The 16268-nt window shown below is 39.7% G+C and overlaps 1 protein-coding gene across 1 annotated transcript in view; it reads left to right on the top strand.

Moving 5' to 3' along the window:
* Positions 1-16268, top strand: part of PRKCA (protein kinase C alpha) — a 138596-nt gene that overhangs the window by 111973 nt on the left and 10355 nt on the right. The window contains exons 9-13 of the mRNA XM_005146132.3: positions 5920-6063; positions 6808-6981; positions 9824-9915; positions 11505-11567; positions 12066-12204. Coding sequence (XP_005146189.2) covers positions 5920-6063; positions 6808-6981; positions 9824-9915; positions 11505-11567; positions 12066-12204 — 612 coding nt within the window. The remainder of the gene's footprint in view (positions 1-5919; positions 6064-6807; positions 6982-9823; positions 9916-11504; positions 11568-12065; positions 12205-16268) is intronic.

The following is a 16268-nucleotide window of genomic DNA, read 5'->3' as shown; positions in this document are numbered from 1 at the left end:
CTCTAACTTTCTCTTTTCTGTTGTTTCCATGGCTACAAAACTCTCTACTAATGAGTTAAAAGCTTGCAGTAGGTTATGGTATTAAGCTTAAAACTCAGTCTGGTGAAGTATTAGGTCTTGCTGGGACTTAGAAATGGGCTTTCTCATTTCAAATTCTCAGCATCCTGATAATTAAGTTGTATAAACTAGGAAATTGATAGTCCTTCATAGCATCTATAATTACATGGAATTGGAAATGCAATAATCTAAGCAACAAGCTGCCACTATGATGGAGAACATTTGGTGAATGGGAGGTTTTTTCCTCCAGATTTGACTTGCAATTTATTGCATTTATTTACTTTATTAAAGGCTTGCTGATAGCTCAATATGTTGATCAAAATCCCCAGTGAGCTTGCATGACTGGAAACCTGAATAGGGCTTTTCATCCCGCCTGGAGACTTGGGTAGATTATTTCTCCTTTCTACATCCTTGGTATGAGTTTTGCCAGTTCTGTCAGTGACAATATCTACAGTTCATCTGAGATCTGAGCTGCTCTGATGATTCTGATGTAGAGTCCAGGTAGTGACAGACATAACCAAGCACTGATGTCATACTTGCAGCCAAAGCCTCCTGGACTGTAGTAGTGAAACCGAAATGTCGCTGTTCAGACTGTTCTTTCCTTCCTTCTCACCACCCATTTTGCCATTTCTTCAGGTGGTGCACAGTGTTACCTGCAGCTTTGTTACAGTTTTGGGTTAATATAAGAATTAGGAATAGAAACATTGGGAGCAATGTGGGCTACTGTGAGATGGGTTGTTCCATCAGCCGGTGACGTCCGAAGAGTGTCTTGGAGTCTATTAAAGAACTGGTGAGAACTTGTTGCAGTGTGAGAAGCTGTGGTTTTGTCAGTTTTGCAGAGGAATTGGTTGAATTGTAGCAAGAGGACACAGATCTTGGGACCCCAGACAAAACCTGCTCTGTTAGGCCTTAGACTGCTGACCCTCACACTATCAGAACTGTGATTTTCTGCAATGGAGACTGAAGCCAGTGCTGCTGTGTTGTTGCATCCTTCATTTGCTATTTACAGCTGCATGGCAGAGCACCCAGTGCTAGGTGGAGTCTACTGTAGAGAAGGGGAGGGGATGCTGATGTACGATGCAGAGCAGAGCTATGAGTCCCCGGGAGGCTCAGCTGCCGGGAGCAAAGCTTTCCATTTCTTTCCCCAGTAGATGTCAGTGGAGTGAATGGGTAATGATAAAATGTGGCTGTTTCCATGTAGAAGCTGTGTGTGCTGTATGTGTATGTACCTCCACACACAGGATGGGAAGTCAGCAGCGTTGTTAAATGTTTTCTCTTTGTCACTTCGTCCTCTGGAGGATTTGTTACCAGAGATCTCCCCGTTGGGCATCTTGGGCTTGCAAAGAGCGAGTTGCCTTGACAACCGAGAAGTGCATCCTCTGGTGAACCACGGATTCCCTGCCTTTTGTTGGCTGCAATGTTTTTCCATGGGAAATGATGAGGGTTTCTCCCTTCTGGAGCCGTGTTTGGAGGGTGCTGGGGTGTGACAGCAGGTCTGGGCTGTTCTAGAACCCAGTGTTGGTTTTCCATGTGGGAACAAATCCAGTGTTAGTGAGCTGGCTGCAGGAGATAAGCAATAATGAAGGGAGGCGATACGGGTTGTTAAAGCATTAACACTATGATATGTAGCTCATTGCCCTAAAGAGACTGAAAGTAAGAATGTGGATTGTGTAGACTGGTTTTTAAATTCATCACTAATTTTATTTATTTATTGGCTAATGGGGAAAAATGACCAATTCAGTCTTTTTGCTCTGGAATCTGAAGTTTCTGAACCAGAGGGCAGAGGAGCCAAAGTGCAGGTTTATTGTTTTGCCCCATTACGTTGTCTTCACAGTAAAAAATCAGAAAGAAGGTTTTGAAGAGACTCAGTGAGAATTTGCAGTTGAAAATTGAATGCAATAGTAAATTACTATTCCCAAAATAACTTCTTTTGCTTCTTTGCACCACACTTCTCATGAGGTATTGGAGAAAACGTTTTTCTCCTTCTCATATCTAGAAATATTGCTACACTTGAATTAAATGTGCAGTAAAAAAACAGTTTTACTGCACAACCTGAAGTGTCATTTCCAACAAGCACAAACCAAATGAGAGACTGTGCAGTGTAACACGCTGTACCTTCCTAATGCTCCATGGAGAGGGGAACTTGGGCTATTCAATAGGTAAAGTTTGTCTCACCTGTGGTTTCAGGGTAAACGAACTGGCCGAGATAAGGTGCGTCCAAACCAGAGGAAGTAAGATGATGTGCATGTCTTGTTTTCTTCTTAGATTAACTCTGCTGCTACCATGCAAACTAATTTATCTTTAACAGAGAGTGTTCCTGGTTGGTTTGCTGCAAGCTGGCTTCAGTGTAATAATGTTGTGGGTTTATCAAATACCTTAAACCAAGCAGTTGGAAACTGAAAATGAATCCAGGGCCTGGAATGCCATCTTCAACATCAGCAAGTTTTGGTATCCATAAAAAGTAAAGGTGGATTCAAGTAGGATTCTGCTATTTTCAACTTCAGTCATGGTACAAGAGGCAAAATATCATTGGTCTTTTCCAGTAAGCTTTTATGAATCATTTGTGTTACATCCCTTCTGTAGCTGCAGAGCTGGTTTTGCTCCAGGAATCTGGAAGAGTGTGTTGGTTGCATGGCATTTTCTCTCTGCGTTATCCAAGGCATATCAGATACAAACTCATGGTACAGCTCACTGAGAGCATGTTAAAGCATTCCCTGTTCTTGACCTTATAAGAATACACATGTACTGCAGCTGGCTGTGGATCCACAGAAACTGGAATACCCCCTGGGTCTCCTTATCCCTCTGTGATTGATCATGTTGGTGAATCAGCATTCCCAGGAGCTCTGGAAACCACTTCTGTCCACTATCTGTCCTGGTTTTAATGCTGAAGTTAGCTTTAACAGAGCATAAGCCTCAAATAGATTCTTTTGCTTTCTAATAAACAGTAAAGGTCTTCATCATGGGCAGTCGTGGATGCAGAGGTGACAGTAAACGTAATGGTGTGTGCTTTTACATGTAATTTATGTGAATTAAAATGCATCAGTAATGTAATGTTTTGTCTATTATATGTATTTTCCTTGTGCTCCTCTCTCTGCCTGTATTTTAACCGTAGTTTTGAAGTACCTGAAATACATACCTTTGTTTTTATGTGAAAAGACAATGTCCATGTTCAGAGATATTACTGAGGTATTCAAAAACCTGAGGGAAATACAGCTCAGCAAGTTATTTCCCAGGCAGGCCATAGGGAGAGATTAACATTTCTCTGTATGAAGAAGGTTTGCAAGTCAACACCCTGTGTATAACATGTATAAGGCACAGCATTCATTCCCTTGGTAGGTTTTCTGTAAAGAAAATGTTGTAGTTTTGCTGGTTTTAATGTAAAGCAATGTTAATACTTGGAAGACATTTTCCTGATCCTTTAGTCCTAAGCAGCTGAGTTTCTGGCATACTTTTGTCATGCCCCCTGTTCTGCATTAAGTTCTGTAATGATGGGCAAGGTTAAAGGCTTTCCTTATATCCATCCATGTCAGTTATTACTGATGAGTTGTGACATCTCTGCTGAGTATAGAAACTTCCATGAGGCTCATAAGAGATGTTTTGGTTTAGGGTTGTGCTTCAGGGTGAACTCAATAACATGGAATATACACAGCAGCTAATTCTCAGAGACAGGTAATAAGTAATAGATCTTTCAGGGTTTATTTCTGCCCCCTCACAAACTTGGTGGCACAGGTAGCATCTGTAATGGCTTCCCTATGTTTATCTAACTTTATTTACATGCCCATAGCTTAATTTTGCTCCAGTATCTCTGTAAATGCTTTTAAATAGTACTAAGAAGATGACAAAGTGATATGCCTGAAGCTAAGTCATAATTGCAACATGTTGCTGTAATATTTTGGGAAGCTCTTAATGCATCAACTATGAAATGCTTTGATTTGGATTGTTATTGTATCGTGGATTGTATTGTATCCTCCTGTTACATGCTTGCCAGTGTTGAAATTCCCACTATACTTTCACTAGGACCTTAAGCCAGAAAGCAGTTACAGGAATTCAAATCTAAATGTGAAACCTTTCCTCAGCACACTCATGAGCAGTGTCCTGGCTGAAGGGAAATGAGGACCTTTGATAAGGGTCTGATAATTTAATGATTTAATAATAATGTTGTTCTGAATTGCACATTTTTGACCAAGCTGTCAACAGCCTACCCAGTGGGTTTAAAGTATAAGGAATAAAGCTGGTGTTTTCCATTCAGTGCCTGATTTGGAGCTCAGTTCTTCAGTGAAAAGGCAGATACTGAAATTACTTCTTGTATCTGAGGAGCAGGATCTTTTTTCTGAGATCCCATATGTGAGAGCATCACAAAGGCATAGCTGGAAAAGCTCTTTCTTTGAACTATGTCTTCATCTTGTACAAATAAAGGATATTGGGATTTTTCTTCCTTTTTTGTGCTGTTTTCATGCAAGCAGTAATAATGGTGATGGAAGAAATTCCACATTTTAAGCTGTATTGCAATTTAAAAAAGATCACAATTGCCAAATATTCATATCCCAGGTATCAGACTTTCTGCATTTATAAAGTTGAAGGAAAAATCATCCCATTTGAGTATGCTTTTCAAGTGACACATTATTCTATCAGAGGATTACTGCTGCACTTACAGTAGCAAAGTACTGGAGTCCATGGACCGAGTCTCCCTTTTCAATCTTACTGGTTTTAAACTTGTCTGTGCAGGGGAAGGTTTGTATCTTCCAGTTTCCAGCAAGGCTGTCAAAGGTCTACACCAGGCCAGGCTTCTAAGATTATGTATTGCATGACTTGGAATAAACTTGTATTTCTGTGAATTTCTTTGTAAAACAGTGATAATACACAAATACTGTACTTCTGCAGTGAGAAAAGTAGTTCTCCTTAAACGTGGAGCATATATCAATAGCACAAAGTAAATTGACCATGTTAAAAGTGGATACCAGACACACTAGATAGATGGGGGAAAACGCTTCTATCCCAAAGGCTTTGCTTCTGCTGGTATATGGGATTGTTTTGAGAACAGAAAAAGGATATGATGTTGTAGCCTGCATTGGCTTTTGGTGAGTCTTACTTTTCCTCTTCTATTAACTTTGAGATTTGAAATGCAATTTACTTGAACAATTATATGGTGTCTCATATGAAATACTGAGACTGTTGCAACCTTCCTCAAACCAGACTCTGTTGCTGAGGCAGAGCCTTTGTATGTAATATTTCCCTTCCTCCCTTTTCCAGATCAACACTTGATTGAAAATCAAAGTTGATTGTGTTGCTGGTTTGAAAGTGGCCATGTTCATCTGCATTAATTCTCATGTGTGGTTTTTTTATCTAATGTAGGTAATTTTTCGTGATGCATGCCAAAGATTTCCTAACTCTTGCTATGCAGTGACGTGAAGAATTACATTTGAAAAGAGAATGTATTGAAGAGTCTGTGTCCTAAAATACCCTCTGTAGAGTGCAGCATGACGTTTTTGAAAAGCATTTTTTGTATTTCCAAACAAAAACACCAGATAAGGCTGCATTTGGCATGAAAATGAGTGATTTCCTTTTTCCTTTGGCTTTGGTTTTTGCTTTGGTTTTGCTCTTCTAACCAGATATCTGCCTTTATCTGGTTATACATGAATACAGTTTCCCACTTCATTCAGTGATGTCAAAAGTATCGTTGGAATGAGTCTTTGAAGTTGTGTCTGTGTAGCTTTTGTTATGCAGCCTCTCTCCCGGGAATGCCACCTCAGATACGGTGATCTTCAGTTCTAACCTTCACCTGGGGATCCGTTCTGCCAAGGAAACTGGCTGCTCTTCTCACTTCCCTGTTTCTGTGTGTGTATGTGTGTGTATGTTCTTCAGAAAGCCAAACTTGGGCCAGCTGGTAACAAAGTCATTACTCCAACAGAAGACAGGATCTCAAGTGTGCCATCCAACAATCTGGACAGGGTGAAGCTGACAGACTTCAACTTCCTCATGGTTCTTGGAAAAGGGAGCTTCGGGAAGGTAGGAATGAATTCCCCATAACTCTTCCAGTCACATTCTTCTCCTTTTTTTCCTTCTGTCCTTGAGGAAGGATGAATTTATGGATGTGTAAGAAGCAAAATCCAGAGCCAAAAGGATGTGCATTTTTGGGGGAGGATTTTTTAGCATGGAAAAGGGTGATTCCTTAATGACTAGCAGGCTTCAGTTATGATTGGCAGTATAAAAATAAAAGAACTCAGACTGTTGGGCAGGATGTAAGAAACATCCTTTTAGATCCTCACTTCTTGGCAGTTTCAATGAAATCAAGTCTACTTTTCTGGCTTTACCACATAGATCACTGGCACTTCTGGAAGTCATCAACATTGGTAAGGCTGAATGGTGGGGGAAAAGCAGGAATGGCATATATGTATTTGAAATCTGGTAGTTCAAAGAAAGGGCTGAGGTTTTTTCCTCTCTATTTGAACAAGCACTGATGTGATAAAGTGCCCTTTACTGAAGTCTATAGGGACTTAACATTTGATCAGCCCTTTGGCAATGTGCCTGCGATTAACCAAAGGGGTTTGGCACAGGCTTTGTCTGAAATGACTGGCACAGCTCATTGCAGTGGGTGAATAAGGATGGTGTTTTTGGAGTTTTGATCAAGTTAGTCTATACCATTACAAGGAAAAGCTGGATTGCTGTCTGTACAAACCTTCAGGCATGTAAGTCACCTTCCTTCCTTGGCAGGTAAGGAAGATTTTCACCCTTTTGCCTCTCTTTGTGCAGGTGATGCTGGCAGACAGGAAGGGGACAGAGGAACTCTATGCAATCAAGATACTGAAAAAGGATGTGGTGATTCAGGATGATGATGTTGAATGTACAATGGTTGAAAAGCGAGTCCTGGCATTGCAAGACAAACCACCGTTCCTGACACAGCTTCACTCTTGTTTCCAGACAGTTGTACGTGAGCTCTGTCCTGCTTGCAACCCTGATGTTTTCCATCCTATGTGACCATGGGGTTAATCAGTTCAGTAACATTTATCATCATCCAACCTATATATCAGAGATTCTGTACATAGAATTTGGGGAAGGAAGAGGTACTGCATGTAGTTATACTTTGTGTGTTAAATACAAAGCCTAGTTTTCATTACTTCTCTTCATACAGTAATTCAAGCAGACCAGCGTGACAATTCATGAGTTAATAATGTGTGCTTTGCTAAGTCAGAGCCTTAAGCCCAGATTCCCAAAGGTTCCTAAATGCTTCTAAGGATCTGAGGATATAACTTGAAAAGTCTCAGTGGTTGTTATTGTATCACGAGGTGATAGTCATGAATCAGTATTGATGGATATAATTTAGTTTTCAAGCACACCAGCACAGAGGGAAGACATTGGGGTTTTTTTCCTTCCTTCTTTATGAATATTTGAAGTGGACATTGCCCCACCACACTGTAAAACATCTCCCAGGGACAGACTGGAGGATGGATGGCAGGGTCCAGTGGCACCATGCCAGGCTGTTGGATGATATGGGAAGCTATGTGGTACAGAGTTGGCATTTGGTGTGCTTTTGATGAATGGGTACACACCCCACCACTAGTGAACTGGCTCCAAATGTTCCAGACTGCATGGAAGTCTTTATTCACAAGAAACCAAGGCTCTTCTTATCTCACCTGTAGCCATCTTATGATGGTTATTATAGTGGCATTGAACTGGTGCCTCAGGGCTGTGTTGTCACTTGATGGGGTGATAGAAGGACACATGTTGGTTTTCCACTTGAATATTCCTTATCTTTTACCTCTTACATTGTTGATGGCTTTTAATCTAAGAACAAATGAACAAGCAACAGAGAGTTAGTTAGGATTAGTAACATTGTAATGTTCCACAAGCAAGCCACGTCATCCCGTCACCATTTCACAGCATAAATGTCTGTGTTGTTAGAGGCATCTTCAAACTCTCTTTAATGTCTACAAATCTCTGAGCAGGAAATGGCCAGAATGCAGCAGATTTGCAGACATAATTAATCACAATAAAACATGAATGTGGGAACTATTGCACTTGGTAATTTGTGCTTGCTTGCTTTCTTCTGGTTTTGCTGCCTCTACTTACAATATGAAGATACTTATAAGAAATCCTAGTCAGAAATAAACTTACATATATCTCCCTCTAGTTCTATATATAACTTTATTAGTAGCAAAAAAGCTACTATTATTTTCATCAGTAAATGAAAAAATCAGTTTCCTATATTTCTATTGAGCAACTCTGTTTTAAATGTAAAATCTTAAAAGTACAAATGTCTGGTGTTTTCTGGCAAAGGGAAATGGAGGAAAAAAAGTGGGGTTTTAGTATTGACAGTATCATTTTTTGTCTTACCATGTGCAAGAGCAGTGGAGCTGCATGAGACCTAGATAAATCATCAATACCTTTGCCTAATTTACTTCATGTTTTCCAAAGTGTTGGGTAGTTTGCACTTGGTGTTATGAAATATTCTGGAGGCTTCATATTAGCTGTAAAAATGAGAAATTGTGTGTGAAGGAAAGGACATAAACTGTGGTCGTAGGGAAATTGATGATTCTGGTTAGTGCTTGTAGATGCAGGCTCCTATTCTGCAATAGCACAATTCATCCAAAAATCTGACTTTTATACATCAGGTCTAGCCAATGAAACACTTTGCTCGTGGCTTGTCTGTTGGACCCATCTTAGGAAATCATAGTCTTGAAATGTATGTTAATAATCTGAAATCCTAGTTACTGGATGATGGGAGATTTTCAGTCAATGAAGGAAAGAGATTGAACTAAAGCATCTTACTAATGATCTCTTTCCCATCAGAATACTGGATCCAGACTTCCCTACAAATACTTCAGGATAGTGATTCTGTCCAAAATAGCTGAAGGGAAATGGGAGGAAGCCAACAATCTGTCTTCCATAAGTGGGAGGAAGACTGTTAATGTATCTCATCTGCTGCCAGGATCATGGTATAACTGCAGAGGGTAATGTTAGGTGGTCAGAATCACCCACTCTAAATCACACATGTTTGTAAACACTGTAATCTTACAAAGTCACTTGGAAGAGCTCAGTTTTAGTCCTCTGAAAGCTGGTGAATAGACCTACTGCTTGAAGTCTTACTGTCTGAAGGTCACTGTGGGAAAATACGACTGAAGTGCACTCAAATCTGTTATGGTTGTGTTTGATTTGAGATACCTGCATATGGCCTTTGAAAGTCCTCACTGCAAGAAACATCTCCCTCCACAATACTTTACTGCCATCTTCCTCTAGCTGAAATATGGGCCTGCAAGAGATTACTATAGAGTCCCTTCTAAAGGGTCCAGATACTTTTGTAAACCCTACACAACTTTTCTTCTTGCCTCTTTTTAATCATAAAAGAAGTATATTTGAATACCTCCCATCTTTGAAAGGAAAACTTACTAGGATGGATTAGAAATGGCCTCAAAGCAAGAATTTTCAACCATCCTTAATTTTTTTTATATATATATTGATTTTTAGAGAGATTTTTCATGCAGAACTGCATGTGAGTAGTTAATGGGAACCATTGTAGACTAGTATTGTGTAAAAGTACATCACTGAAATTGGCAAATCAAGGCAGATCTCATCAGTCCATATACTCCTGCTGGTTTTACAAGACATTCCACTTCCATTTCCTGACCTATCAATTTTGCCAGAATGTACAACCAGTCCTAGTAATTGTATAAAGTGTTATAATGACATATTAGTGACTTTTTTTGCTGATTCATACTTATCTGATATTTTCTGTAATGTATTTATGTGCATCTTTAATACTTTATCCTAGGACCGTCTGTATTTTGTTATGGAGTATGTGAATGGTGGTGATCTCATGTATCACATTCAGCAAGTAGGAAAATTTAAGGAGCCACAAGCAGTGTGAGTGTTCATGTTTATGTATTTAAATCCTGTCATCATCTTAATTCTGCACTCTAAGAGGATTAGGTTTCTTCTGCCTCCCAGGTTCAGTATGAAGTCAAGGCTGGCCTTTTTGAATTGGGTTTTTTAGGCCCAAAAGCTGAAATTTGGGTTAAAAATTGCACACATAGAGCAAGGTTAGCTGTGCCTTTCTATTGCAAAATAGAGCACGAGCAAAGGCATGCGATGCCTGCTTTAAAAGTGACAAGAATTTAAACAAGGCATCAGGAAATTAAAGATGTTACTTGTTATGCTGGTGCTGTTTTTAAAGGCGAATATAAAGTGATTAGAACATTTCAGACTGAATTAATATTACAGGGAAAGGCGATACAAATAGACTCAGGACTGCAATATAAATCATGGTTTATACAAGATAAATGCAATGTATAGGTTGTGAGAATATCTGTGATGTTATTATTGAAGGGGTTTTGTGAGGAGCTAATAAATGATTAGAAGTTGTTTACATGATCCCTTTTAGGTAATTGTACATCTGGCATGTCAGCGAGCAACTGATAATGATCTGTAGCATATCCAATGTGAATACATCCATCAGTACCATTTTAGTCATGCTTCTATCATCTCATCATCATTTGTTAGTGTTCCATAAATCATTTACCAACGAAACTTTAAAATCAAGTGTGACCAACTGTTTCAAGAATTAAGCTGAAATAATTTCTCATTTTGATTTAAGTAATCAGTGCTTCTTTAAATGAGAGGCCTTCTAAATATAAGTATCTGAGATGGAGAACAAGATTTCACAACTTGCTGAATAAAAACTAGAAGGTGTCAGATCCTCCTTGACTCCCAACTAATGTAACTTGCCAACACCCGTTGAAAACTATGGTACTTTATGACAGCTTATGCCTGTGGAGCATCTTCCAGCACACGCATTCACAAACACCTCTGATCAAGTGTTTGAGCTGAGCTTCCCTTTCCCTTATGCTAGCCTAAAAATTAATCTCATCTTTAAATAATCCTCTTGCATATAATTTGCACAGTTCCACAGCAACTGGCTTCAAACATCCATCAATGTTACATATCTTTTAACTGCATTCAGCAATTATAGTTGATATGGTAATCATTTTAATTAGCTTTATGTAATTAATCTATTAACAGCCTGTATAAAGGAATACCATTTCTGCAGCTTATTTCAGGGCATGTAAATTGCAATGTAAATTGAGCAGGGTCCTGCATTCAGTCTTGATATGTGATTAAAGATAATGACCTTTGCAGGCAGAGTTAGATCAAAGCAGTAAAATGCTCTGCTCCTCCACCATTTTCTTGAGGTCTGGGGAGATATTTTCACACTTTTTTCTAAATGCTACATTATTTTATCATCAAATACTCAAAATGTTTCTGTTAAAGTCAAATTGAGGTATCTTTTATGTCATATGCAATATGTATTTTTATACTTTATATGTATACCCCATGCATATTATATACTGTATATGCTGTTATACCATCATTCTTTACCATGATGCATTTCCAGACTATTTTGCCTGAAGGAAATCATGAGGCAATAAGAAATCTGTTGGGTTTTTTTCATACAGATTCTATGCAGCTGAGATCTCAATCGGGTTATTCTTTCTCCATAACAGAGGGATTATTTATAGGTGAGTATAATCTGACATAAATCATTTCCGAGCTGAATTCCTGAATGGAAAGGATCAGTTTCTTTAACATTTCTGTGCGTTTTTAAAGCCTTTTTTTATAAGAGGGAATCACTGCAGTGTTCTTTTTGTTGTGTTACTGCTTGACCTGAGCTTCCAACATCTGTGCTCTGCCCAATGCAAATGAAAACTGATGAAAAACGTTATGTAGTGCATTCCTCTGTGATGTTGAACAGTTTCACACCCTCGGAAGTCTCAGTGTGAGTGTGCTCGTGGTCATACACAGCCATCTCTTCATTGATTCTCCATTTTCAGGGCTTATGGTCATTCTTACGTGTCTGCAGTGCAGTGCCCCAACCCTCCAGGCTGCTGTGCATGTGCAGTCCTGTTCCCTCCACCCCTCAGAAGATCCACACGTGTTCCTCACCTAGACTCAGAAGTAGATAAGTTGGCCCGAGTTGATCCTAAACATTAACATTAAATTACTGTGATTCTTCATAGAGATCTGAAATTAGATAATGTGATGTTGGATTCAGAAGGACACATTAAAATTGCTGATTTTGGAATGTGCAAAGAACATATGTTAGATGGAGTAACAACCAGGACCTTCTGTGGCACTCCAGACTACATTGCACCCGAGGTAAATATGTACCATTTCAAGAGCCTTTTAGTTTCTCAGATGAAAATTGGCCCTACACGAGTTTCACACCACCAAGCTCGGATTGCTGTCACTCTGGATACTCTGTGGATGGTACCATTTATACTTCTGCAGGTATATCAAATAACTCTGTGAATTAATGCAGTACTATCAATAAGACTTCACTGTTCTAATTGACTGAAAACCTGACTTTTTATTAGATAAGAGCTTCAGATTTTGTTGCTGAGGTTGTTGATGAGGTCAGCACACATTTTATTGGGAGCAAACACAGCCTCTTTAATGTATTTTTCCCTACAGCTGCCAAAATCCCTCATTTAAGAGGTTGTTTGGCATTTTCCGGACATCACAAACTATTAGTGGATTTCTGGGAGGGCTCTCATGAGGTCTTGAAGCCTTTGACCTCCCTGCAAAACTACTTTGTCTTTTCCAGGCCATGTCTTACAAATGGTACACAGGTATCGTGAGCTATTGCTCTTGGTCTAAGGAAAGCTCCAGTCATTGAAAGCCTGAACAAAGCTAAGAGATAAATCAGGGCTTGAATGGAGTTGACATGAGAAATCCATAATTTGCCTTGAGTTTTGTGTGACTTGGTTATCCTTGTGCTGCATTCAAGCCACTGAAAAGCACATTCAAACATGAACATAACTGAAATGGGTCCAAAGTGAAAATTTGATGGTGAGAAGCACAGTTCTTGTTTCAAGCGCTGTGATCAATATGAGCTTAGGGTTAAGATTCTGAGTCTGGATATGATTTGTGTTTTAATAGTTTAGGTATAAAACATTAAAAACAAGCACATGTGGTGATTTGGAGATGATTCAAATATATGAATATTAAAATCTGGTGTTTGGCCATACTGGCTTTCAAGAGTCTTGATTCATCTGGCTGCAAATTCAGTGCAAGAGGCTGGATCCTTATCCAAGATACTCAGTTTTCCACTGAGTGCTGGGCAAGAGGCAGCTCTGGCTGGAACATTTCTGGCTGTAATTGAATGTTTGTTGGAATGTGGGAGATTTATACACAGACGAGTAAATTAGTATCTAAGGTAAATTTTGTCATTTCTGTGAAACTGGGATGAAAAATAGTTTGTTTTTTCCCACTTGCTTATTTACGTTTTTCAGAGTGAAATATTATGTATTCTGAAACCTCGTTTTTCCCAAATTGCTGTTGCTTGCATAAGGATATCAGAACAACCAAAGCAGTATTTCATTTCCTCCTGTCAAAACATAAATGAAGCCAGAATTACAGATTAAAAAGTGTCCTTTCTGTAGCAATAGTCTTGTGCCAGATAATACCAAAGAACGTGTTGTCAGTGCCAAAATGCTCAATACGGGTCAGCGTTGGAATGATTTATTTCACTTTATTGGGAAATACCATATAAAGAAATAAGCCTTTGACCAAAACATTCACTAACTGGGAGGAAATCAGTCTTTCTATTACATTGCAAACAGATAGAGTTATTTGTCTTTAGTTGGCTGATTTTCTTTCATTTCTGAACACATTATTGTGGCTGACAAATTGCTAAGTAGGTCTGTGGTAAAAGTAAAGTTCATGTGTTGCTTGCAGGAGCATTTCAGCATGTTTCCATGGGCTGAAATTTATAATAGGTTATAATGAGGAGGCATTTGCCCTTCCCTGCTGAGTGGAGATAAATGAGCTAAATCTAAATGAACCATTGAAGGTATCTAAAGTAGACTTGTCCTGTGAGTGTGTTGCACTCAGATGTAGAGAATTAGCTCTTTTCATTAGTACCTGGGAAATAACGTGACAGCGGTGGGGTCTGGAGGAGCTCATGCTGCCTCTATATGAGCTATCCACAGACACAGTTCAGAGATAACATGGCTGGAAGGACCATACAGGGAGATCTCAGTTGGCTTTGTGTGTACAGTCTCCAGACAGAAAAGCAGAGGAATGTGATGCTGCATTCAGCAAAGTGGACTTGCACACTTTGGAGTACTGTAAAATAATACTTCCCTTTTTAATGATTGGGAAGGTTTGCATTTGTTGTTACTTAGGTGTGTAGCAAACTGGAATTAATACTCGTTATGTTGTGCAATTCGAGAGATGTGCAGAGGTTAAACTGCACAGGAATCCCAGGTCTGAGCACTTCTGTCAGGCAGAAAGTGGTTATCTCTTTATTGATGTGCTGAACTGAAATATTTATGGTTGGACTGATAAAACAGCTGTGAAATCAATTAAGTCTTTGTGTTTCCTTGACCAGTCAAGAGAGACAGAAGGAGATGGATGTCAAAAGGATTAGCTGGAAGGGATTCTGCCAGCACAGCCCGCTGCCTGTGGTGTGGCACTGAACCATCAGCATCTCTGCAGCAGCTGGGCCACTGATTCTGACTTTACAAAGAAATTAAAAGCTCAGTTTCCCTTCTCCTCCATCTAATAGCCTCAAAATCTTAAGTTCTAACTTGCATTTGCCAGGATGCTGGGAGGCTGATAGGTATTACAAAGGTTTGGAGAGCTTACCTTTGACTGTTTCTTGTGCTAGTAATATTTATTCTCTTAATAACTGAGTTTTAACTTCTCCAGTAGACATTAGGTATGTTCACACAAGACATTCTCTTGCCTCTGGGATATAATCTTTTCATCCCAACTGGCTACCAGCTGCAAGCTGCAATGATCTAGACATTCCTCCAAATTGCTGATATTAATCTCTGTGTCCTGCTCTTAACTGTGCCTTCCTTGGAGGAAAAACAGAAAATACAAAGGAAAAAAGCAATCCACATTCCTCTGCCAGTTTGGCTTGATGAAAGCAATTCCTCCTGAGCTCTCAAATCCACAGCCCCTGGAAAGGCAGAGCTCTTTAATAGGCAGGTAAAATGGGACATGTGACATGGAAAAGGAGACAAAAAAGGCAGTAATTTGAATTAATGATGGAGAAGCAGGGGAAGGGAAGCATCCTGTCAACTTTCCACTCCTCCCTGGCCAATAAAGGCAGAGCTCATATCTGGAAGAGGTTACAGGTCTTCATTCCTAGACAACTGAGCTCTCTCACCGCTCTGGGTCTGCTCTGCAGACTGTGCTGAGACAAGAGGTCACGTTAATGTAGCCCTGTTTGTTCTAACAGGTATCAAGGTTGTTCCATGAAGGTAGGATTATTTTGGCAGCTGCTGCAAAGCCAGGGATGGCTCCGAGTGCAGCAGCTGGGAGGTAATATGTGATGATTTCTGGATGAGGAGGAGGGAACTACTGCAAATACGACATTTAGAATTTGCTGACTTTGTACCAGTGCATGTTTGACTGTGTATTGAAAACTCATCTACTTCCTCCCACGTGTAACTCCTTCCTTGAAGTGAGCATTCCTTCCTCTCATTTACATCTTCCAATTAACGCTTTGAATAGCTCCCAATATTATGAATAAGCAGCAGTTCCCATGCACGACATGCAGGTTGGTGAATGAACGTGGCAGATGGTTTTTGTGTGTTTCACTTGTGTCATATCCTTGCCAGGACAAAGCTGGTGATTCAGACTGGGTGTATTTGATTAGGATTAAAGGAAAAAGACTTCCTGTGTACAGCAGCAGACATGGACAGTACCACCTTTTCCTACTGCAGTAGGTTCAGTGGCAAAACTGTCTTCATTGCATTTGCAGTGGCACCTTTCCAGCCTTGATGTCCGTATTTATTTCTCAATCCCACTCTTTCATCATGCAGCTGGTTCAGGCAAGGGAAGTGTGTGCCAGCTCAGAGGGGGCCCTGGTCTGTTTGTCAGATGCTTCAGCTGATGTTGACATGTGGCATCAAATAGGACACAAATTTTAGTGACTCTGACCATATGTTAGGTTAAATGTAGGAGCTTTTTCATGTTGGTTCTGTCTCTCTCAATGATTCTGCTTGATATTCTCCCACACAGGCAGATTTAATTAGGGCAGATTACATTTGCTGATGACAAAGCTATTCAGAGACCAGCCTCATCTTGACTCACCTCTTGCTGGATAAACAAACACTGAGTCTGTGCTTTGTCACATCTTCAATGTTAGGACATTGCGTTGCCATATATAAAAGCTTTCCTCTCCTCAACAATCCCATCAAACTCTT

This window comes from Melopsittacus undulatus, chromosome 11 (assembly GCF_012275295.1).
Source record: "Melopsittacus undulatus isolate bMelUnd1 chromosome 11, bMelUnd1.mat.Z, whole genome shotgun sequence".
Lineage (NCBI taxonomy): Eukaryota > Metazoa > Chordata > Aves > Psittaciformes > Psittaculidae > Melopsittacus > Melopsittacus undulatus.
This window is presented reverse-complemented; position numbering and strand designations above follow the sequence as displayed.